General features: G+C 37.4%; 1 protein-coding gene across 2 annotated transcripts in view; it reads right to left on the bottom strand.

The window, feature by feature from the left end:
* The window catches only part of CLASP1 (cytoplasmic linker associated protein 1), a 257,602-nt gene that overhangs the window by 88,731 nt on the left and 143,493 nt on the right, over nucleotides 1-25,378 (bottom strand). The window contains exons 10-22 of one of the 2 annotated variants that reach the window (XM_012747788.2): nucleotides 23,781-23,933; nucleotides 20,983-21,056; nucleotides 19,798-19,890; nucleotides 17,948-18,093; nucleotides 16,930-17,065; nucleotides 15,685-15,755; nucleotides 13,230-13,289; nucleotides 11,977-12,054; nucleotides 10,307-10,474; nucleotides 9,631-9,680; nucleotides 8,526-8,696; nucleotides 6,497-6,544; nucleotides 5,987-6,010 (exon numbers count right to left, since the gene is read on the bottom strand). In XM_012747788.2, the coding sequence (XP_012603242.1) occupies nucleotides 5,987-6,010; nucleotides 6,497-6,544; nucleotides 8,526-8,696; nucleotides 9,631-9,680; nucleotides 10,307-10,474; nucleotides 11,977-12,054; nucleotides 13,230-13,289; nucleotides 15,685-15,755; nucleotides 16,930-17,065; nucleotides 17,948-18,093; nucleotides 19,798-19,890; nucleotides 20,983-21,056; nucleotides 23,781-23,933 (1,272 nt within the window). The remainder of the gene's footprint in view (nucleotides 1-5,986; nucleotides 6,011-6,496; nucleotides 6,545-8,525; nucleotides 8,697-9,630; nucleotides 9,681-10,306; nucleotides 10,475-11,976; nucleotides 12,055-13,229; nucleotides 13,290-15,684; nucleotides 15,756-16,929; nucleotides 17,066-17,947; nucleotides 18,094-19,797; nucleotides 19,891-20,982; nucleotides 21,057-23,780; nucleotides 23,934-25,378) is intronic. The other variant, XM_076005464.1, reaches the window with a different exon arrangement.

The following is a 25,378-nucleotide window of genomic DNA, read 5'->3' as shown; positions in this document are numbered from 1 at the left end:
GGCTCACAGGAAGCAGTTGTAATAAATGTTTAACAATCAGCTAGGATTGAAGGAATTTCTATTGATTTGTGGTGTTTTCCAATTTCCATGGTATAAATATTCCCATTGATTTCAGCTACTAATGTGATGTTGACCAGCTTATAAAATTCCTGAAAATTTAACAATTGGCTCTGATAAACTGGTATAAGTGGCTTTAGCACAACACTGTCACAAGATAATAGGCAAAAGCCAGGAATGGACACAAAATAGAAAGCTCTAAATGTTTGAAATTGTGTTCAGTCTCACTCATAATAAGAAAAAAATTTGAATAACATTAAGAATGCCATTTATCACCCATCAAAGCAACAAAACATCTAAGAATTTGGTAACATTCTGGTGTGTAAGAAATCAGGTACTTTCATTCATTGCTGGTGACCGCAAAAATTAGGACAGCCCCTATAGAGGGCAATTTGGCAATATCTATCACAAAGAAACATGCTGAGGCTATTTTTGTTAGGTCCATAAAAATGTAGAACTATTACATCTTGAAGACTTATTGAACTTCTTATTATTATACAACAATCCTGTTTAGTAATGCTTTCTGCCCTTTTCTTGGTCTATATTAGTAAATCTTCAGCTTTCTTCTACTCTGTATTTCTCATACTTCATCTTCTAATTTATCTGTAGCTTTTTATTTCAGATTTGTTCTTTAAATATCACGTCACTAGATCTTTTTAAAAAAGTCAAATCTGACAATATTTCTCTTTTAACTGGAAAGTTTGGTTTCTTTGAGCTTATTTTATCGTCTTACATGCATGTTTTTTATTTCTCTTAATTTTTATTTTCCTTTTACCTTTGTTTCCTTCTTTTGACTTAATTTTTTAAAGATATGTTCTACTATCTTTGAGGTAATAAAGCTATAGATTTAAAATAATACTATTAAAAGCATGGCTTGTATTAAATCATACATTGAGAGAGATGCAGTAGTTTTCAGGGCTCCCTCCTTTTTAAAGGAAACCTTTTTGAGATGGATTCAAATGCAGTTGTAAGAAATAATACAGAGAGAACTTGGTGCAGTTTACTTAGTTTCTCTTGATGGGACTATCTTACACAGCGACAGTAAAAAATCAGAAACAGGATATGGACATGGATATGCTCTAGCAACCTTACTTGGATTTCCCCAGTTTTATTTACATTTAACTTCTGACTTTCTTCATGGGTAGTCTCTTTTTTCCTTCAGCTGCTTCCAATACCTTCTTTGTTTTTGGTGCTCTGCAATTTCACCACAACATGTTTAACTATGGATTTTTGCCTGGCTTGGAATTCACCAGGTTTCTTGAATTTGTGCTTTAGTATTTTTCATCAATTCTAGAAAATAGCCGCCATTATCTGCAAATATTGTCTCTGCCTCATTCGCTCTCTTATCAAACTCCAATTAGACAAATGGAATTTTACTACCTTCCATGTAACTTAACATCTTTATTATATTTTCCAACCTTGTACAGTAGTCTAGATAATTTCTTCCTGTCTTTATTCATGAATTCTCTCTTCAGTTACATTGATTCTGCTGCTCAATTTGCCCACGCAATTTAAAATTTTAATAATTTATATTTTTATTTATAGAAGTTTCATTTTTTTCTTTTTCAAAACCTGCTTGGTTGTTCTTTAAATTTTTTTATTTTTAATTATCATGGGTACATGATAGTTGTACATAGTTATGGGTGCTTGGTCATTCTTTTTAATTTTTTTTTAAAGACAAGGTCTCCCTCTGTTGCCCAGGCTAGAGTACAGTGGCATGATCATAGCTCACTGTAACCTGGAACTCCTGGATCAAGCTATCCTTCCTTCTCAGCCTCTGGAGTAGCTAGAACTAGAGGCATACACCACTATGCCCAGCTAGTAGTTTTTCTACTTTTTGTAGAGACAGGGTATGCCCAGGCTGGTCCTGAATTCTTGGCTTCAAGTGATCCTCCCACCTCAGCCTTCCAAAAGCACTAGGAGTATAAGCATAAGCCACTGTGCCTGACTAATCTTAATAGTCTCTTCATTTCCAAAACCAAAAACACACTTTTTTTTTGAGACAGAGTCTCACTCTGTTGCCCTGAGTAGAGTGCCATAGCATAAGCCTAGCTAATAGCAACCTCAAACTCCTCAGCCTCTCAAGTAGCGGGACTACAGGTGCACACCATGACACCCAGTTAATTTTTGTATTTTTAGTAGAGACAGGGTCTCACTCTTACTCAGGCCAGTACTGAACTCCTGAGCTCAAGCAATCCTCCCGCCTCAGCCTCCCACAGTGCTAGGATTACAGGTGTGAGCCTCTGCACCTGGTCCAGAATTTCTTTTTACTTCTTTAAATAGTAAGATAATGAAGTGACCACTTTTCTTGAAACTTCATGGGAGTTCTTTAAGATCTAGATTGAATTCCTCCCAAAGAGGATCTGTGCTTGCTTGTTTGTGTCCTGTGGACACAAGTAATCCACAGCCAATTTAAAATAATTTATCTATTTGGGTTTTTCAGATCAGAAAGGCAGTATAAATTTTGACCAGCACCCAGCATGAAGGCCCACCTTATAGCTGTAAATTCTCCAGGGAGATTACTTCCCTCCTCTAATCAATACTGAGGTTAAGACAGGCAAATTTCCCTGTTGTCCCTTTTCGTTTAGTAAAGTTAACTTCGTGTTTGCCAGTGACAATGTAGGTCTTAGATGGGTTTGGGTTTACTTCCTGACCTTTATGCATCACAGCAAATGCCCAAGGACTCCAGGGTTCAGCCAAAAACCTCGGGGTGAAAGTCGGCTTTGGCCCTCACCTACTAGGGTTCCTGCCGAGCTTGGGTTTGGAGCTGTGTGGGTTCATTGCTTTTATTCCATATCAGTGATGTATTCTCAATTAGAAGGATCATTCTGGCTAATAAATTCTATATATTGCTAAAAAATGCAAGTTTCTTTTTTCTTTTAAACACTTTAAACAAAGTTATTTTATATTCTATACAGATCCTTACGTCCCTAACCACACATTCTGTTTTTATACTTTTTCTCTCCTGCCTCTCATTCATGATAAATGTAATTTGGGACTATGATTTTAGTGCACAGGAATCCTGAGGAACAAGAATTGAGAGTAGCTTCCTCAAGTTCAATGTTGGTTCCTGTCAGGCACCCTTGGGGGCTTATAAACACAGACCACTTTAATTCATCAGCTTGGAGTTTTCCAGACACCATAGGTAAAGTAACTTTGAAACCACATGTGTGAATAAAGAGCTTAGTTACAAATTGTTAGGGAAGATTATTTTTTTCCTCTGTCCAGGACAAAGTCAAGACAGATGATATTTTGTCAATTTGAAGATAAAAACTCCCCTCCCCCCACTAGTCCACCTTTCACAGATAAACAGCCCTTTGACAATGCTGGCTTAATACATTCACTTTCACCTTGGGTAAGCTCAACATCTTGTTTTCTGTTTGCCCTAGTGACTCACATTAATAAATAAGCCCTCAGGGCAGCCTTAGAAATTAGCTCAAACTTGTCACTACAGTTTTTGGTCTTCTTGCTGGTTTTGAACTTTCCTTAATTTGGGAGGAACACAGCTGTGTAGTTTCACGGGCCTCAGTTGTGTTATACTCAGATATATATTAATATTTATTTTATATATAGAGAGGTCTTTTGTTTCATTTTGTTTCCAGTCTACCGAGTTGGCAATACTACTAAAAGTACCTGTATATGTTTTTAAAAGATGATATAAAATGCTCTATGGTCTTTAGGAAAAACAAAGTCTTGATAAATGCAACAAACAGTAAAAATATACTTCAGCTCTATATTATGATGTATTAAGTGACGGAGACAGAAAGAAAATAGATGTGAAAGAAGAAACGTCAGCATGAGTGAAAGAAAAAAAATTAAGAGATAGAGAACTGCACAACAAAAAAATTCTGGAGGGAGGAACAAACAAGAGACACCTTAACTAACAAACAAACAAACCTGCCCCGAGAAAAGCAGACCCAGAGGAGAACAAAGAATTATAAGAGGAGTGCAAAGCGTTCAATCTGCACGGACTAAAGAATCTTCACATCCCATGGTTTTTTAATACTGCTGCTACAGTTCTTTTTCAGTCACAAATGGGAAATTAAACCTGTGTACCAGGTTTAACACAATGCCACACTATAAAAAAATTTTTTTTCTTTGGGGCCTCTCACTGTGCAAGGTTGTCTACTGTAAGTGTCTGTGCTCTCTATAAAAACAAGGGCCTGTATGTCATTCCACCACTTCTCCTACCAGAAAGAGAACCAAAAAGAGAGCTAGTCTCTTGCACAATCACTGAGAGGGCAATTCTGACCTTGCTTAGGGCTGTGAAACTCATAAAAAGAAAATAAGTTAAAATCCCCAGGGCTGGGTAGAATAACAGGCTGATAACAATTCTGTTATATATGAAATCAGGGCATTCTGGAAAAAAATACAACTTTGTCCGTATTTCCTTTTCATTTCATCTACATTATTCTCTTCCACTTCTCCACTCCCTCTTCCAGTGAGGTTGAGGAAGTACTTAGGATTGTTTCTTTAGGAAGGAAAAATAGATTACTCTTATCAGGTAAAAAAAAAAAAAGGAAGAAGAAGAAAAAAACCATCAACCAGCTTTGCAATTATACCAGCCTCAGCCTTCAGCTATCACAAATGAGGTCCTCAACAGGACAGAAGTTTCTTGTCCATCTTTTCATTTTGGAAGCTTTTCATTTCACAAACTTGTTTAACACTAGGAATCACCAAGTAAGGCTTATTGGAAGTTCAGATTTTCTGGCTCCTTCCAAATTAATCAGTATCTTCAGGGGAAGGATCTAGGACTATTGTTTTTTTCTCTTTTTTTTAAGTAAACATGTAGGTAATTTTTATAATAAGTTTAAGAAACACTGACTATGTTCAGCTTAAAAAATACCATTTCTGTTTTTGCCTTTATGAGTCCCTTGGGAAGTATTATTAATATGTGGATTACTGAACTGCACATATCAAGCTAAAACCCAACCCACTTTGCATGGTCGCCCTTTGGGTGGCTAAATAATACATAAAAATAAGCTAGCTGTACCTAATTATTAAGTCATTACCCTGAGGGTTGATGGTCTAAGTCACTATCTTACGCAGATAAGGTTCCTCTAAATTACAATTACTGGAAGCATTATCATGCTGCTTTCTATCTAGAGACTTTCCAAAGAAATGATACTGTCTAAAATGTGCTAATCAAAGACGTGCACAGACTGGAATAGCTAAGTCTAAGGTAATATTAAATCAGAAAGTTTTTTTGGAATGGCATAAAAAGAAAATAAGGTAAAGTTTGCTATGTTTATTTCTTTCATCATTGCTATATCCTTGGTGTGTAGTATAGAACACGGCACACAAAAGGCATTTAATTTATGGCTGATGAGTAGATGAATGAGAGTAAATGAATGAATGTGGCATGTGTCAGTGAGACAAATAAAAAATGGCATTGTATAATTCAGTAGTACCTTTAGGAGAGAGAAAAGTATTTTTTAAATTTCTTTAAATTACCTGGTAGAAAACCTTTACCAGCCTTTAATCTGAATAATAGATACTGAAATTTATTTTCAAAACAGGAAAGGCAAATCCTGAGAGGCCCACAAAAGCACAGAATGAAAGAAAAGGAAACAAAAGCTAAGGTGGTGCTTCAGGAGTAACAAAATCTGAGACAAGCAGTCCGTGAGGACAGTAGCACACAATGCGACATCAATGCTCCTCCCCAGAGTGTGGACTCAGCGCTGAAAACCACACAGCATACTTCAGTGCCAAAATTCACAAGAACAAAGACTGAACAAGAAAGGGAGAGGAGAACACAGGTAGAAGTAGGGCGAAGATCAGACAGAATGTGGAAGAGAGGAAGGGAAATGGCGTGCAACATCTCATGCAGGGGCCTTGGTGAGGACAAGTGGGCACTGGGCAACACTCGGTGAGAACAGAGGACCAGAGAAAGTGAGACACACCTCAATCACAGAAACAAACCGCTTACCCTCCGCTTTAGTGGTAGTACCATCTTTAAGCAAATTAAAAAACAAGGGAAGGGATAACAGGGAACAGTTAGTAACATTCAAAAAATTAAAAAACAGAATGTTATTAGCTACTAAAAAAGCAAAAGTACAATTTAAAACAAAATTAAATGGGAAACAAGTTCAACAGCAAAGCAGAGTCTGAAGCAAGTAAGAGTGCCTTATACTGAAATTAGCTTAGCACAATGTAACATGTTTTTTGTCTTTGGAAAACAAAACACAGAAGGGCAACCCAGGGTAGTGCCACAGTTGAAAGTGTGATTTTGTTTTTTGTTTTAGCCACCCCTTATCCTGTTAAGAATTCCTCTTTCCTGGAAGAAAGTACTGACAGAAGGGGGCAGGGGAGGCACTAGAAATTAAAATACTAAAGAGTCACCCAAAGGGCAGAGGCAAGTAAAAAGCTCAGAGAAGCTAGCTCTAGCAATGCCTATCCCAACTACACACCCAGCAGCAAAAGCTGTGTCACATGGTACCTGAGTTCAGGCCTATGTACTCCATGTCTTCCCTCATGTGTCTGGACTCTAGAAGTTTGGAAAAGGATCATCAGCTTTAATTCTACACTTTTGCAAAGATGTCATGTATAAGCCTCAGTAGCAATTATAACAAATTCTCAGTAGGATTATATTTCATATTTTTTGGTTTTTTTTTTTTTTTAATTTAGGGACATAAAACATAGAGAGGTAGAATTCTCAGGCAATGGTAAAAGAATCTGAATACTCTAGTCTTGTTCTTTGAAGAGGCAGTATTGGGCTGAAAACTTATCAGTGCTTCTTAAGGGACATTTCTATATCATCAGACCCAAAGGCCTGGTGGCTTTTACTAGCAATGGGGGAAATTACACATGGTCCATATTCAAACACCCAAAATATGCACAGAAATGTTAAGAATACTAAGTACTCTAAAGGTTGGTTTTTATTCACATTTTTCAGCAATGAAAAAAATACTAACTGTAAATCCATTAAAGGTGGATCAAATGTATTAAAACACAGGTAAATACTTAAAAATTGAACTAAAATTAATAGAACTAATTCACCATAAGAGGGAATAGTTATTACCTCTCCATTGCTCAATGATTACATAGCAACATATCCTAACTCCTACACAATGATGCAATAGTTAAAACAATAAAAAAAGAGTTCTTACTGAGTTTCTTCAAATGTGTGTGTGCATGAGCTACTTACAAAGAGAAAACAAAACTGACGCAACAAATGTTCCAGCACATATATCTTTCAAATTAACAATGTTCCCATCACATCACACTTTTTTCCACCTTACAGGACAACAATTTATAAAGAACCTTTATATAATTCCACTTAGGTGGCTATTTTTTTTTTTCGAGATGGAGTCTCACTCGGTCACCTGGGGCTAGAGTGCCATGGCATCAGCCTAGCTCACAGCAACCTTGACCTCCTGGGCTCGATTCACCTGCCTCAGCCTCCCAGAGTGTTACGATTACAGGCGTGAGCTACCGCGCCCGGCCTAGGTAACTATTATTACAAGTAATTTATGGGTAAAGAAAAGAAATGAAAAGATTCCATGGTCTGTTCAAAGTCACAGGGCTAATGAACGGCAAACCCAGGAATCATCACAGTGCAATGCTGTTCACTCAACAGTGCTTCCAATGCCCAAATATTTTCAGAACATTACTTTTAGAATTGACTTGGATTTCATCTGTAAGCCACACAAGTAACTTAATCTCAGTATTTCATGAAGTTTAAATTTTATTCATTTCCTTAAAATGCAAAAGAGAAACAACTCAGTTAAGTCCCTAGATTTTGCCTTTGAATGACTAAACTATCCGCCTTACACACAGTAGGTGTTAAGTGTCTGCTGAAAAAATGAGTGACTCATCTACCAGATATTAAAATTTTTAAAAATAATTTTTAAAAACCTCTTTTGGGCAATCATGAGAATAAGGGCATGCTCCTCCTAAGATGACACGTGGAAGGACAACACACTTTTGTACAGATGTGGTTATGTTGGCTAAGGAGCCATCACATTCCTGTGAAGTTCTCCTGGCATCCCTTCTCCAACCCCAACCCCATTTCCCTCCATTCTAGTTATATTCTCAAATTGAGAAACACCTAACGACAACAACTATCTTTGATGAATCCCTCACTGAACCCTTCTGGCTATGCTTCCCCCAGTGTCAGGAGGGGAGAAAACCCAGCTTTTGTAATACGGGAGACAGCTTAGGTACGGGCTGGGCTGGGCTGGCCACCAAGGAAGACGAAGTGAGCTGGGGGAAGGACGTGCTCAGCGTCACATACCCTGTGAGCATGAATGTACTTATTCATCACTAAAAAGGATGATGCTCCAGAGAAAAGGACTACTCAAAAAAGGTGGCTGTTAACCAGCAATAAGTACACAAAATTATTCACACTTAAATATCAGCCTTGTAACAGTGAGGATTTCAATTATGGGTTTTTGAAGTTTGCTAAGAGGTACGAGTTATCTCAAACAGCAGAACAGTAGGGAAAAGGTGATGCGCATTATGGTTACCTAAGGATGCATACGACCCTGGAGGCAAAGCTGCGGCAGAGCTGAAAGGTGTCCCGCCTGAAGACGAGGAGACTTTTGATTTGGCACTGGCAGCTGCGTTCACGTCAATATCACTTCGAGACCGCTGGAGGGACCCAGTTGTTGACACAGATTTGGTACTAACTGTGGAAGCTTTAGCAGTGGAGGAGGAAACATTAGTAAGGACTACATAGAATTTTAAACACATATTGTTAAAACCTGATATTGTTTTGCTTTTCTTCAAAACAAGTATCAAGTTTTAACAAATGCTGGAGCACACAGACTGACCAACAGTTTCTCCTGGTCACTAAAGACAGAGTTTAGGCAATGCTGAGGAAAACTAAAAGTGGCCTCAACTATAAAGTATCCATTACAATTTTTTTCATATACTCAAAGACAATAAACCCAAAAGAAATGGACCAAACTCCTGGTTATTACGAAAAGAAGTGAAATAACAAAAAAAATGTTGCTGTCTGGCCATTCCCCTCACAAGGTGACATAACTGTGCAGTGCGCTCTTACTAAGGTCCCTGCCCCCTTTCAGAGAACACGCTCCTCTCCCACCTCTAACAGCCACCAAGCTGCTGTTGCCGCTCAGAACATCACAAGCTGTCTTTACTCTCTTACCAAGGGATCAGAGAAAGGAGCAGCATAATTTGTGGCAGTATCAACATGCTGGAGGGAGGTGGGGAGCAAAGGTCACAGGGCTTCATTCCTGCCTGCCTAAGTCACCCTGACAATGTCCTCAGTGGCAACTGGCCCTAGCAAAGTGGAGCTATGCTGAGGAGAGGCAGAGCCGGCACACCCTTCAAGCCTGGGAAGAAGCTGAGGGCACAGAGGCTGAGACAGGCCTCCCACGGGCTGCCTTCTCAGCAGCTGTTAGTCTTACCCAGGGATCCTCAAACTTTTTAAACAGGGGGCCAGTTCACTGTCCCTCAGACCATTAGAGGGCCAGACTATAGTTTAAAAAAAACTATAAACAAATTCCTATGCATACTGCACATATCTTATTTTGAAGTAAAAAAACAAATAGGCAAAAACACCCGCATGTGGCCTGCCGGCTATAGTTTGAGGACGCCTGGACTTACCTCTAGATGTGGTACTTCCGGTAGGACTTCTTTTGGCAGAGAGTGGCCGACTGAAAATGGAGGTATACATGTGTTTATTATCAAATGTGTACTTTATGGACACTAACACAAGTACAAACCACAATGGGAAAGTATGATAATGAAGAATTATTTCAGAGTTTTCAGAATTTGTCAGACAATATGAACCACAATTTTATAAACCTCTATTTCCAACAAAGTTTTAGCAATATATTTTAGACTACCTTTCAATCATAGAGCCCAAAACTGTAACTGAGACAGAAAGTAGAAATACAGAGTGAAGATGATGATATATTAAGTCCTAGATTTTGAACGCCCTCCATCTCCAAACTTGCCTTTAGGTTCATACTTAAATCCTCTTAGAAGACTCTAGGAAGCAGTGGCGTGTATACTTCATGCTATTCCATAATTCACTTATGTTATTCTAAAACTGTATTCTAGGACTGACATATAAATTTGACTGACAAATACTGTTGCAGAGACCAAGGCCACCTATATCTTACCATTCCCCATAGCATCTTCTATTACTAGATTCTACCTGAAGGGGGAATTTTAACAGGCATGTTCACATACAAACATAGCTGTAATCTGTGTTTCCAGGTGACAAACGTTTAAACACAAACTCTCACACTAATGACAAGCAAGCTGAATTCCTTACTTCAGACTCTCTTGAGAGCTAGAGGACGAGCGGTCGGACTGAGGCAGAGACACTATGCTGTCTGAGTTCTTCAGATGGGACTGCAGGGCTTTCTGGTAGGACGACTCCAAGGTGTGGTACAAATGCTCTGCTTCTCTGCTGAAGTGACTGTGGAAACCCCAATAACATCTAGAGAAAACACACAAATTCCTGGTCTAGTCCGAGGATCTTAACAGGCCCTTCGCTAAACTCTGGAGTACACAAGATAATACCTGAGACGTAGAATCCTGTTTACCTGGTAATAGTTGCAGCATGGTACAAAGAGGAGAAGGTGAACAAAGGAGGCCTCGGGTGAATCCTGGCCTCACCATTTACTGGCTTTCCACACTGGCCAAGTTATTCAACTTCTCTGAACCATAGCCTCATTTATAAAATGGAAATTAAAGGGTCTAACTTGCAAGACTGAGTTACTTTAGGAAAGTTGGAGCTAAAACATCTAGAACTATGCCTAGAACACAGGATGGGTTCATTAATGTGTAGCTTTTATAAATGCAATTTGACATTCTGTGATTTGAAGTATTTAAATTGCCTTAGGTAGCATGTACAGAAGAAAAATGAAAAAATGTTCAGAGCTACTTGAAATCTATATTATGTTATGATTAAAGAACTAGGAAAAATGGGGGGCGGGAGGGATGCAATACAAGGATAAAAACAGACTAAGTAGATCATTAACAAATTCATCCCTAAATAGTTTTAGCAGCTATTAATTATTTTGTTAAGAACTACCCAAGATGAGATTGTAGCAAATGCTTCAGAGTTATAATAAGCTCAGAAACTTGGTCTCAGAGAAATATAACTTAACTGCGAGAGCAGTCAGAGCAATTAAGTATGTATTAATACAGCTAAGGAAAACCATGTGTTGCAGGTTAGTAAGATTATATTTTAGCTTGTGTCAATTAGAAGAGCTGGTCAATTATGAGAGTATAGAAAAAACAGCCACAGATGCAAAACAGGCAGTAGTTATCTATACACTGTTCAAGAGACATTAAATCTTAATAAGAAACTTCTGGTATTTACAGTGGCAGTGGCAAAATCATTCCTAGAGAGGTGGGTACTGCATATAGGGACCGTGGCCACATGACTGAACACACCTAGTCCTCGTGGCAAAAGCACCTCAATTGCAAGACAGAAACAGCAAGTTATCACTGTGACAATCCGACTCCCCTTATTGCGATTCACACTCACCGAACAACCACCTAATGCATGCAAAGATGAGAACACAGGGAGAAATTTCACTGTGACCCTGGTTTTTCATGATAAATCTATAAGGTAGATTTGGATGATGACATGCCTTTTAACAGTATTTAATTAGTAAATAAATAATTAAATAAATAAAACTTTGAGTATGCATACAAGTCATTTCTGATCTATGTGATAATTTCTCATAAATTTAAAAGTGAATGTTCCGTTGTCTACCTTAGTCCTGTTTATATTCAGATAATATCACTCAGTGAATCTTCTAAACAAAAAAACAGAGAAATATTCCATGACCTTTTGGGGTCATATTTAAAAGTCATCATTAATAAAATATGTTCAATTAACTTAATGGGTTTTAAATAAGTCAGTCCCTATGATGCATGTAAAACAGAAAAGTAATTGATGAAAAAAAATGGTGTGTAATAAAAACTTACTTTCTGGCTTCTATCCTTGCTTCTGAATCGGCATCATGTATTCCCTTCTTTATCGTTTCAGCTAATACTGATATGTGTCTAGATATTTATAAAAAAAAAAAGAGTAACAATCATAAATGTATGGTTTTATACAGATGAATTCACATGTGAGAAATAACTTCAAAATGGCAATGTGAAACTTAAGAGCCTTGGTGCCAAGGCTGGACAATTAATAGGCAGCTGGGCAAAGCAGAACCATCCTGCAGGTCCTTAACTTCCAATCCTGTGCCAAGACCCTAGCCCATCCCCAACCCAGCCTCGCCTAAGGACCCTGATAGCCTACTCTCTCTTGAGACATTTTAAATAACAGCTGATTTCCACCCCCACCTCCATTATGCTTATTTAGCCCAATCTTTTACGAACCCAAACAACAAAATCCTATTTTTCAATAGTCAGAACTAGTTTCTATGAAAATTGTGAGATAATCATCTTAGTATTAAGTAGGATATCTACATTAAATATAGAGGGAGGAAAAAAAAAAGCTTTCATTTTTTTTTAATCTCTCATTTATTAATTGACTGACTGATTGACAGAGTCTTGCTCTGCTGCCTGGGCTACAGTGCCGTGGCATCACCCTAGCCCGCAGCAACCTCAAACTCTCAGGCTTAGGCAATCCTCCTGCCTCAGCTTCCCAAGTAGCTGGGACTACAGGTGTACACTACCATACCTGGCTAATTTTTTCTATTTTTAGTTGCCCAGCTAACATTTTTTTGTTTTTAGTAGAGACGGCATCTTGCTCTTGCTCAGGCTGGTCTTGAACTCCTGAGCTCAAGCAATCCTCCTGTCTTGGCTTCCCAGAGTGCTAGGATTACAGGTGTGTGCTATCACGCTTGGCCAAAAACTTTAAAATGAGTGAAATTCCTTTAAGGATCTACAAGTTACATCCTTCCTACTAAGAGCAGCTTTAAACATTTACCTCATTGGAATGAACTGGAACACTAAGCAGCAAGGTCAGAGTCAATAAAGAGTTAGTCCTGACTTTGTAGTTGTCTAACTGCACATGTGCCCACATCTCTGGGCACACCAACATTTCAACCAGCAAAACTCACTAAAAGCCAATATTATGTGGCTTACATCAGTCAAATAACAGAGCAGTCATACAAACAAATGCTTAGATTTCTTCATGTCTTATAGAAAGCAAGTTGGACCACTCACTGAGGCATTTACTCTCAGTTCTGTTCAGAGGAAAAAACAATTTTAAGTCAGATGCTCACCGTTCCAGTGAATGTGTCTGCCACTCTTGTAAAAGCAAATCTAAAAATTCAAAACAGCGCCTGAAAAGTGTCAAGAAAGAAATAAATAACTTACATATGTTAGTGAAAATGAGACATCTTCTTTCTTCTTAAGTGACCGAACACTACTTTTTATAATTGGTAAGTTTCCTTTAATTTTTATGGTTAGAAAAATGGAACTTGAAGAAGGAATCAGAAATGACTGAAAACTAAAGTAGATGAAAGTAATTAAGCACCTACAGTGGGATAGGATTAAGAGTTTCCTTCCAATCACAACCTTGAACTTCATGGGAATATTACTGAAAGGGCCTATCATTATCTTTGTTTTTATGCTATCCTAAATAATATGTTAATACAGAATACATACAAGCACAGAATATCATTGTACATTACAGAATCAGGTCTTTGCACTAATTTCAGAGAATGCTTTACATAAAAAAAGCAAAGAAAACATCTTCAAATTTTCACGCTAAAAAGGCCCAAGCTGGTGCTGAGAATGCATTTTCTGTAGCCACTCAGCTGCCTTCCTCCCTTCGATCTTTCCACATTCTTCCTTTCCAAGCCTGTTCACTTTTATGATTTTTCTTGGTCTTACTTGTGCACAAAAATGATTCCGGTCTAATTTCCTTTGGACTGTCTCACCACTTTGGGTCCCACCTCTTTAAAATTTTCTTTTCCTAAATCCAGGGTTCCTATTTTTGTTGGATTAAGTCTTAGTAGTCCTAAGAACCCATTCAAGGAAACAAATCAGAAGGTAATTTTTCTCTAGAGCAATGACCAGACTTTCCTTTCCATGGTCTTCCCAATTCACAACCTTTAATACATACAACTAATCAAGCGATAAATCTTTAACAGCCCCTTATCTTACGCTATATGCTGGAGATACAATGATAACCAAGATACAGTCCAGAGAAAAAGAGAGACAAATAGTTGCCGTGTGCTAGGAGTACAAGGGGCCAAGAGCCAGACAGCTTGGTCCTGGCACTGGCAGCAGCTGGGGCAGGGGTGGCAAAAAGGTTTCTCAAAGGAAAGGACACCAAACTATACTGCATTCATTCCTTACCTTCCCCAATCTAGGCTATATTTATTCTTCTTCCACCCTGTTGCCCATGCCACTTTCTAGTCTAGATTTAGTTAGACAGGAGGAAGAAGTTTAAGAGATCTAATCATATCATGGTGACTATAGTTAATAACAACATATTGTAGTATAACTGAAAACTGCTGAGACTAGATTTTAAGTGTTTTCACCCTGATAATTAATTATTTGAGATAATACGTTTGTTAAATGGTTTGATTTAGCCATCCCACAATGTATACATATATCAACACTGTACACTATAAATACATACAATTTTTACTGGTCAATTAACAAAATAAATTTTTAAAAAAAGATGAACACAGGGCTGCTTCGTGCTTATAAAGGTCCCTTACCAGTAGAAGCCTGGCAGGACCAACGTGATACCCCAAGAAAGGAGGCAAACAGGCAGCTAAGGCCAGCTGGATTCTAAGCCTCGGGTCAAGGCCTCTCTTAATGGGCTGAGATCAAGACATGGAGCTGAGGGAACGGGGCCAAGAGGCTGCCCAGGCCTGCCATTAATTTACCCTACCAAGGCTCCTGATAGGGTCCACTTAGAGGCTTTTGTGTTGTCTATGAGATGCCTGAAAACCTACGCAAAACTATTCTGTGTATTTGTATTTTGCTGGGAGGAGGGTCCATAGATTTTAACAGACTCTTAAGACTCTATGACCCAACAGTCAAGAATCACAGATCTGAGCTAAAAGAACAGTCCTTGTTCCTCACATGTAGTTTAGGGCAAGTTCACCAGGATGTATGACAAGACAGGGACTTAGGAACAAAGCCCTATCTAGTTGCTTAGGTTGTATTTGCCTGTAGTAGCTTCTGGGTGTATCTCCTGTAATTGTGCAGAAGCAAGTGACTGGTCAGGATTCAGAATTCTAGAAATCACTCATAGAAGACAGAAAGAACACATACCTCCTCTTACCTATGTTAATATGAAATTACTGCCATTTGTTTATGATATTTTTTTTCCTGCATGCAATTACTGCCTTCACTGTCAATGGCTCAGACCAATGACACAGGTAGGAGAACTATATCAGGAAAAATATACAGGGGGTCCTCAACCCTTCTCCTTCTACCACTCCCCCTAAACTCAACTCTCTTTCTCTCATACACATAAACAGCTTATCTCTCACACACATACACACGAATATACACACAGAAACATAAATAGAAGTTGTACAAATTCATTTTCCAAAGTACTTAGATATTGATTATTCAACCCTAAGGTACTTATTGCATTGATCTTAAATAATATTAAACATTTTAAACATGAAATTTTATCCATGGAGGGAGATTTGGAATTTGTTTTGACTTTCAAACAATTCAAAGGTAATGAGGAAACCCTTTAAAATTTACCTTCTAACTGCAACAGACTTAGAGGTACAGTTGCTTGTTATGACAGGTATTAGCCTAGGGATGTGTGTGTGCTGTGAAGAAAAAAAAAAACAGAAGTGAACACTTGCAAATATTAAACAAAACAAAACAAAACAAAACTAAGAGAGTCACTTCCTTACTACCCTACTTATAGCACATATATATCCAGATTAGAATGTCAGTGAGTTTAAAAAGGAAAAAGAATTTCACAAGATTTACTAAAGGCCATTAGAAAATTTAGAGTCAAGAGCAGACAAACATGGTAAGTCTAAAATTAAAACAATGGTTGGTATGAAGTCTAAATTATCTGAGCAATAGAAATCTGAGTGAATTCAAAAGTTGACCAATATACTTTGATACTACTTCAATGGAAATGTCCAAAAATGACTTCAGGTTTAATATTTGGGCAGTGCAAGTAAGAACAGTAAGAACTAAAAATAATACAAAGTAACCTACGATAATCAAAAACATTCTGGATAGATTTTAAACAACACCACCATCAAGCTCCAAAGTTTCAAGAGTTGTCTCTGGGGAAAAACGTCTTGAAGGCTGAGCAGGGGGGTGAAGGGGGGGATGGGAGGAGGTAATGTGGAAAATTTTCATTTTAAACCTTTGTGAACTATTAGGTTTTGTGGAAAACTTGTGCATAAATTACTTGAATAATTATTTAAATTTAAATGAGTAAGTGCCTGGAAAACTTAACTAAAGAGAACATTTTGTTTCTGTGTTTATATACAATTAATTAAATAAAAGTTTTGGGTGAATAGCAAAACCACAAGCACAAATACCTAAAATGCAAGGACTAGGATTAAGGAGGGAAGAATAGAGTAATAGCTGAGAGACATGAATAGAATATAAACTCAGAAGCAGACATGGGTGTTCGAATATTTAAAACCATTGGTGAGTCAATGATCAGTACCTCAGTAACTTTACATCACATCCACAATTCACATTATGGATTAATAATAAAAACTTGTATGTTATAACTAAATGTGGGAAAAGACGATAATGTATGTACAACATGATTCCAACAGTATATAATCACTCTAATGAAAAATGTGGGAGCATACATTCAGGGAAACTCAAATCTATACTCTTAGGCTGCAGTCCTCAAATTTGGCCCAAATAAACTACTTATATATTTTTTTTAAATGCCTGTAATATTTCTTATCAACTATCAAAATTTACCATTTGCTTATTTTACATATGGTCCTACAACATACTTACCCGAATAATTAACCTAACAGCTACAACACCAGAAGTGGCCATAATTTTGGCACTGTTTGGAATTAAATTAAAGATAGTTGGCATAATGGCTTCAGCTCCATGGTCAAACTTATTCCCCAGAACTGATGACAAATGCCTACAATAAGAAATGGATACTAGACTGTAGTTACATTTCTTTGAATCAGCAAAGCATATAAATCACTTAACATTTTAGAGCCTTCATTTAAAGTTATCTAGGGATAAAGGACAGGGTCTAAATAAGACACGATAAAACTATTTCTAATGTGCATGTAGAGCACTCGGCAAATAGTCATTAGCCCCAAAGTTTTTTCTTAGTCATTTCTAACTAAAACAGTAAAAGCAGTAAAAAGTAAAAAACAAACAAATTGACCATATACTAATAAAATATAAATCTGAAAAAGCTCCCTTTGCCTTTTTTTTCTTCTGCCCTTTTATCTTTAACACATTCAGGCTTCAATATCTGACTACAGCCAAAACTTTAAACAGCTACGAGGCCTCCTTATTGCTGCTGGTTCTTTGACTTTCTGACATACATTCTAACACAAGTTTCAACTTGGATCACTGATACAGGTGTAGCTACAATAAAATTTTACTGCAGCACATGTCCTTAATTTTATAACTATAGTACTCTTCTAAAAAACTCATTCTGATAATCATACTATATCCTGCCAGCAAATGTCAATGAAAAATTTGAGAAATAGAATTTTATAAAATTTCATTTTTCCATATTATTAAATAACTGCTTCAGTTTAACATAGAGGCTTCAGAGCAATGTCACTGAATAAAATAAAACTTAAAATCTGTCACACTTTACATAATTGGGCAGAAAATATTATAGAAGTAGTGAAAGAAGTGTTAACTGGAATGGGTCTTCGAGAGTAGTCAAAAGTTACATGAAAGAGACCCAGCTCGCATGCTCAAGCAACCGCCTTTGAAGCTCCATGGTAAGACTATTTTATGGTGTATGTTTGAGAATAGGGAACATTGAAGTCCTTACCCTAAAGTGATACAAGCCTCCCGCACTACCTGAGACCGCAGATCCTTAGCAGAGAGTTTAAAGGCTCCATCCAAAAGACGTAAATGTTGAAAGAAGTTATCATACTCAGCAGCACCAGCCAAAAGTAAAGATCTAATCTTTTTTAGCTAATGGGATACAGAAAATTCAGAGATATACAAAACAATTCTTACACAGAAAAGATGAAACAATAGAAATCATCAAATATAAAAGAGATCAACACTGAAGATTAACTGAAAGTTTTCCCAATTCAGCCAGTTAAATATTAGCTAATACAATGAGCAAATCTATATATGCAAATAAAGCCAGATAATTTTTTAAATGCAGCATCTGTGATACATATAATTTCTACAAAAAATGTTTTCTTTAATTGAAAATATCTGAATGTATTTATAGAATCTATTGATACTAATGATAAATAACTGAAAACTGTTCTTATGGCTTATAAAAAGCCCCTCCAAGCTTACCTTCCTCCACACTCCACTCCAACTTAGCACTTATTTAATGAATCAAATCAAGCATTCCTACAGTATTTCTATATTATCCCCTACTGCATCATTCATTAACTAACTAGTCTGAATTAGAAACATTACCCAACAGCAATTTTATCATTTCTCTTCTTGCTGGCCAATGTAAAACAGCTTTCCTCAGATAAGACCCATCCTCACAATTGTTCAGCCTACTTTTCCTTAATCTACTTTTAAAAATAGGCTGGGCGCGGTGGCTCACGCCTGTAATCCTAGCTCTTGGGAGGCCGAGGCGGGCGGCGGGCGGATTGCTCAAGGTCAGGAGTTCAAAACCAGCCTGAGCAAGAGCGAGACCCCATCTCTACTATAAATAGAAATAAATTAATTGGCCAACTGATATATATATATAAAAAATTAGCCGGGCATGGTGGCGCATGCCTGTAGTCCCAGCTACTCGGGAGGCTGAGGCAGAAGGATCGCTCGAGCCCAGGAGTGTGAGGTTGCTGTGAGCTAGGCTGACGCCACGGCACTCACTCTAGCCTGGACAACAAAGCGAGACTCTGTCTCAAAAAAAAAATAAAAAAAAAAATAGAAGAGACACAACTTTCTAGCAAGTGATTTGAAGAAAGAAAAGAATATTGAGGGATAGGCCGGGCGCGGTGGCTCACGCCTGTAATCCTAGCACTCTGGGAGGCCGAGGCGGGCAGATTGCTCGAGGTCGGGAGTTCGAAACCAGCCTGATCGAGACCCCGTCTCTACTAAAAATAGAAAGAAATTAATTGACCGACTAAAAGTATATATACAAAAAATTAGCCGGGCATGGTGGTGCATGCCTGTAGTCCCAGCTACTCGGGAGGCTGAGGCAGGAAGATCGCTTGAGCCCAGGAGTTTGAGGTTGCTGTGAGCTAAGCTGACGCCACGGCACTCACTCTAGTCTGGGCAACAAAAGTGAGACTCTGTCTCAAAAAAAAAAAAAAAAAAAAAAAAAGAATATTGAGGGATAGACACTAAAAATGCCATTAAAACACTGCTTTACTAGCAAATCATCACAGAATTAAATCTTTAGTAAGGGAAGTGTGGAGGCCATCACATCATTCTACAATTAGGTCTTTGTTAAAAGAATAGGAGATACATAAAGGTATATATATCGGTATGATGTGGGTGCTTTTTGTTTGTTTTAGTTGGTATGTTTTAAAAATAAAAAAAGAAGTGAGATACTCAACTAAAAAGGGATAAAATGTAATTCATATTTAAAATATGTACTATTTAAAATTCATTAGCACTATCTCCCAATTTCATAATAAAGTATTTGAGATATGTAAATAAATCTAATGAAAATGCAATCACATGAAGTCAATAACTTACAGCATTTACTCTCTGCTCCCAATCATGCTTGTCATCAGATAATATTTCCCTAATTTTGTTTATGGATTCCTCAAGGTCTCGGCTGGAATAAATCTGTAAGCAAAATTAATTTACAATCAATATAAAAAACATTTGCAGAATAAACAAACACTACTTCTTAATTACATTAGTCAAGAGCATTTAATAAGTATAGTAAAATAAATTATCTCATTTTTAAGAAATACCTATGAGAAAATATCTAAAAAATGTCTTAGGAATGAGCTTCTTTCCCACTGTGAATGAGCAGCCACTGGATTTCCTGCCACATGTGAATAACTTTGCCTCAAACACAGCTTTACTATAAACTTACATGACTTCATGTACAAAAGAGAAAGAAGTCTAGTGGAAAATAGGGTATTACTCTCAGTATTATTTATAACATCACATTATAACTATAATTTTAAATACTTTCAAATATACATTCTCATTTATCCCTATATCTCACTTAGAAAACAGGCAGGGTATAATCAATCATGATGCATGCTGGAAGGTCAAATACTTAAGGATGAACCTGGGCCTAAGATGCTTGTTACCTGCTTTATACACATATGGCAACCAAGGTAGGAAGAAAAGTTGTATATAATGAACAGTAAGTGATAAAGGAATCCAAAGTACAGTCAATGTAGGCTGAGAAAAAGTATTAGCCCCAATTGGCAGCAGAGTAGTCAAAAAATGTGTGACTATCCTAAGCTTTATAAATAATCTGTTTTATCTGTTAGGTATTTAATACTTAAAGTGAAGTATCAAAGAAGGTATAAACTAGGCTTTTATTAAACCATTCTCTATAGCTTTTCAGGTACAAAAATCCTTCAAAGTTACTGATTTTTCCTAAGAAAAAGCCCTAAGTAAATATGCTTCTTTATTCTTTCATTTAGCCTAATTGTCTATTTCTTTCTCTTTTATGTGACCTGACCCACAAATTTAATACTATAGCAACCAACATTTCTCCTGTTCTTACTGAAAGATCATCTTGGTCCTTGGATTTTTGCCCCAACATTTTCTAGTCTGTATCTCAGAGTTCCTATAGTCTTGATAGTTAAAATTACCTGACCTAGTAAAGAACTCCACATATGACATATTTGAAAAATGAAATTTGAAGAATAAGTCTGCCCCTGTTTTTAATCATACACAAATACCCTCATTCACCTGTACTACAGGTACATCATCAAATGCTTTAATAAAGTCCTCTTCATCGACAGCACCAGCTCCTTCTTTTCCAGCTGTAAAAAAGATTAATTTTTAAAATATAAACAAGGCAACCAACAATGTATAAAATGTATATTGGAGAAGTCTGAAAATACATAATTAAAATTGCATTTTGGAAGATTTAGAACTATTTTTTTAAAGGCTTCATATGAATTTGGAGTGTCATGAAATTGGCAAGCATTACTGCTTTAAGTTGAAGTACAGTAATCCTACCATGCTATACACATTAGCTTAAGGTCACTTAGAGAGAATACTTGTTTAAACAGGCAGAGTGTAGGTTTTAAAGGACTTACATGCTTCCTTTATGTTGTATTAATTAATATACAAATCTTTTGAAAGATTTCTAATAAATATATATAAAATTTAATTCTTCGGGGAATTAGATTATATTATTATTGGGAATCCTGTATAAACAAATTTGTGAAATAGATTTAAAAAGTTCTAAAGGGGCCAGGCGCGGTGGCTCACGCCTGTAATCCTAGCTCTTGGGAGGCCGAGGTGGGCGGATTGCTCAAGGTCAGGAGTTCAAAACCAGCCTGAGCAAGAGCGAGACCCCATCTCTACTATAAATAGAAATAAATTAATTGGCCAACTGATATGTATATAAAAAATTAGCCAGGCATGGTGGCGCATGCCTGTAGTCCCAGCTACTCGGGAGGCTGAGGCAGAAGGATCGCTCGAGCCCAGGAGTGTGAGGTTGCTGTGAGCTAGGCTGATGCCACAGCACTCACTCTAGCCTGGACAACAAAGCGAGACTCTGTCTCAAAAAAAAGAAAAAAAAAAAAGTTCTAAAGGATTTTAACAGTTTCATTTCAATTTTATATTAGTTTCAAAACATCTCCATTTTCTTGAATTCATGATACTACGTCAATCTTTCATTTAAGTATCAGTTACAAGTTTCCTCTACAAAGTTATCCTAAGGTACCTTGTATATTTAAAAGTTAACCGCTATTATTTGGAAAAAGCTCTTTTAGCTAATATGAACTCTATGCATGAAAATCAGGTGATGCTTTAATCAGATTTTTCTTTACATAATAAGGCTTTCAAAATTGGTGTCTACCTCAGTGGGCAGATTGGTATATTTAAAAAAAAACAAACAAACAAAAAACCTGGCATCTACAGTCATCCTTGTAGCCACATTAATGATTTACATTGATTAGTCTGAATACTTTTCTAAGAGCATCTTCCCAGATATGTATGTGGCGTTAGGGGTCCTGATAGCCTGCCTAGACAGAAAAGGCTTTTAAAGATAATCCAGGCACCAGTAAATGTTATGTCATCATTCTTGATGAAGATACTAACACTGTGTTGACAAGCTAACTGTAAAGGGATGACAGCTACCCACTGATGTGGTGCTGTGTGCCTATTTTAGCACAAGGATTGGATCCCACTGAGCAGATAGGACCTGAATGGATCCTATACATAAAGCACTGCACCATGTACCCATATACCTAAAAGGACTAAAAAACCAACAATAGTCCCTGAGCCCAAGAAATCTGACAAGGAAGAGTCAAACATGAAAGTCATGACTATCGTGTTAAACAAAATAGAAAAAGAATGAGAGCAGGGCCAAAAGGAAAGACAAGGCTGACATTTCTGCATAATCTACACTGGGGAGGGGGGCCTTTCTGGAAAGGGTATTGGAGAGGGATGGGAAGGAAAGCAGTGGTTTGATTATGCAAAAATTTTCTAAGTCTTGTTTGTAGAACTGATAATTACCCAAGAATACATTAAGAAAAAGGATGAAAACAATTATTCAGCCATTAAAAGGAATGACATACTGATACATGTTATAAGGTAGATGAAACATTAAAAATGTTTTCTTTAAAATGGTTAATTTATGTTACATGAATTTAAGCTCAATAACAAAAAATTAAAATATTTTAAAAGCAAACTGAAGACAGAAGTTTGCTTCTTACAGCACTTCTCTTCTGCCATCCCTGCCATGAATTTCACTTTTGGCAGCCAGCAGTACAGCAACTCTGTGGGGTCAGGAGGCGTAGTGGCGCCAAGCAGGGCTAGTCTATATACCAATACTGTAGTGCCAGTTCAGAATTCAGGAGAGACCACCAGGAGATAGCATTCTATTAATAATGTTCATTCTCAGTGCAGCTTTCATGTAGGCCATTCAGCTTTGGTTTCATGGCTCGTAAATTTAAAATTTGATACCAAAATAAGAGTTGTGTTGTATAATGACAAGTTGTCTAGATTGGGAGGGTGGGAATGGAGGGATTTGGGGAAGAAATCTTTGTAAATCTATCATCAAAGCTTCAGAGAGCTAATCTCCCACCATTTATTTAATTCAACATCCATACTGGTCTCACGAGGAACAATGTTACTTTTAAGAACAAAATATATTTTAAAGACAGAAGACACAATCTAACTTCTGGATTATTCCCAGTTCCATGGTGGTTTCGGGTACAGCTGGATCCAGATTACCAAATAATGCCACCAGGGTGAGCCCTCGCTCTTTATTTCTGATCCATGCTTTCCTGTGAGTTGGCTTCACTCTCCTACAGTTTTTGCCTTGCCAGAATGTGGCAAAGGTCAACACCACAGCTCAAACTTACATCCCACCAGTTTATTAGCGTTGGCATAGCAGTGCTGATTCAATTAAAGAACAGCAAGCAGAAACATGTTGCATACAGGGATTATATCCCTTCTGAGGGGCATGATTTACCTCTGGTTTGAAAAGCTGGCACAGCTGACCCCAGAAATCACGCAGGGCTTGGACTTACCTGAAGACTTGGATCCAAGAGTAGATGATCCAAGTCGGCGGGTGGTCCCCATTCCAACATTTCTCCGTGAGCTTGGCGGAGCCTTGGATGATGTAGAACTAGCAGAGGAAGGTCTATTACCATCCACAGAATCTTCATCATCAAAATTTTTATCTAAACAGTAAGCACAAAAATTATGGAGTTTTTCTTAAAGTACTTTTTCACCTGAACGTAAGACAACAACTAGTCTTAGAGATGACATGATTTGCCAGCTCTTTTGGAATCTGAGGTACCTCTCTAGGGTCTAGAAACCCTCGGTAAATCCAGATCATGCTTGCTTTCACATATCCACAGAATGCTTTCCCACTCCAATTTTGGAAAAGAGAAAATATGAAGACGACGACAATAATCTCTCATAAACCACCACCTAGAAACATTTACTTTAACATTTTGGAATATTTCTGACTATTCTTTCATGCATTTTTTCTTTTTTTAAGAGACAGGGTCTCACTCTGTCACCCAGGCTAGAGTGCAGTGGTATCATCATAGCTCACTGCAGCCTCAAACTCTTGGGCTCAAGCAATCCTCCCGCCTCAATTTCTGAGTTGCAGGGACTACAGGCGCGCGCCACCACACCTGGATCATTTTTTATTTTTTGTGGAGACAGGGTCTTCCTACATTGCCCAGACTGGTCTTGAACTCCTGGCCTGAAGTGATCTCCTCCAACCTCGGCCTCCCAAAGTGCTGGGTTGCAGGTGTGAGCCACTGACCCCGCCTGGCATATTTTAATAATAGCCAAGATGAGACTTGGAATCATTTTGGAATACTGCTTACTTTAAATATGTAAAAATTTATCCTTTGTGATGAAATATTTTTCATAAACACCACTACAATAGTTGTATGGTACTTCATAATTGGAAAATGTTCCAACTGAAACACTCACTGCAGATATTTGGGGTGTTTCTAATACTACCCCATTAGAAATAATATTGCAACAAACACCTTCCTACATTCATTTTTTGACTGTCAAACAATTTTAAGAGAGAAATGCCTGGAAGCAATACTACTGAGTCAAAGAGTATAAAAGTGCTTGATGTATAGTGCCAAACTTATTTTCAGAAAGGTTATGTAAATGTACATTTTTCCTGGAACTTCAAACAAGTACCCATCTTGCCACATCCTTGCCAACACTGAACAGTGTAATTTTTAAACTTCAACCAATTTGGCAGGTGAAGAAAATGCATCATAGAAGAAGAAGAAAATAATGCTGCTTCTTTGATGTATTTTTCTTTTAGTGAAGTTGAATATTTTTTCATAAGTTCATTAACTTCTGAATTTTCTAAACAGCCATGGATCGAATCAATACTCTTAAAGTTACATTTAAAATTAAAAAGAAAAAATTTATTTGTGTTCTTAAAAATCAATATATTTATCAACAACATTTTAATAACATGAAATTAAAGCTTATGTACCAAGTACCGAAGACTTATGTAGCAAGTGTAAATCACCCAGGAGGCTAAACAAAGAAGAAAGGGAAAAAGGAAAGGAAAAAAGAAAGAAGGGGAAGGGGAAGGGGAAGGGAGGAAGGGAGGAAGGGAGGAAGGGAGGAAGGGAGGAAG

Source organism: Microcebus murinus, chromosome 8 (genome assembly GCF_040939455.1).
Source record: "Microcebus murinus isolate Inina chromosome 8, M.murinus_Inina_mat1.0, whole genome shotgun sequence".
Classification (NCBI taxonomy): Eukaryota; Metazoa; Chordata; class Mammalia; order Primates; family Cheirogaleidae; genus Microcebus; species Microcebus murinus.
Note: the sequence above shows the minus strand (reverse complement) of the source record. Positions and strands in the feature narration are given on the sequence as shown.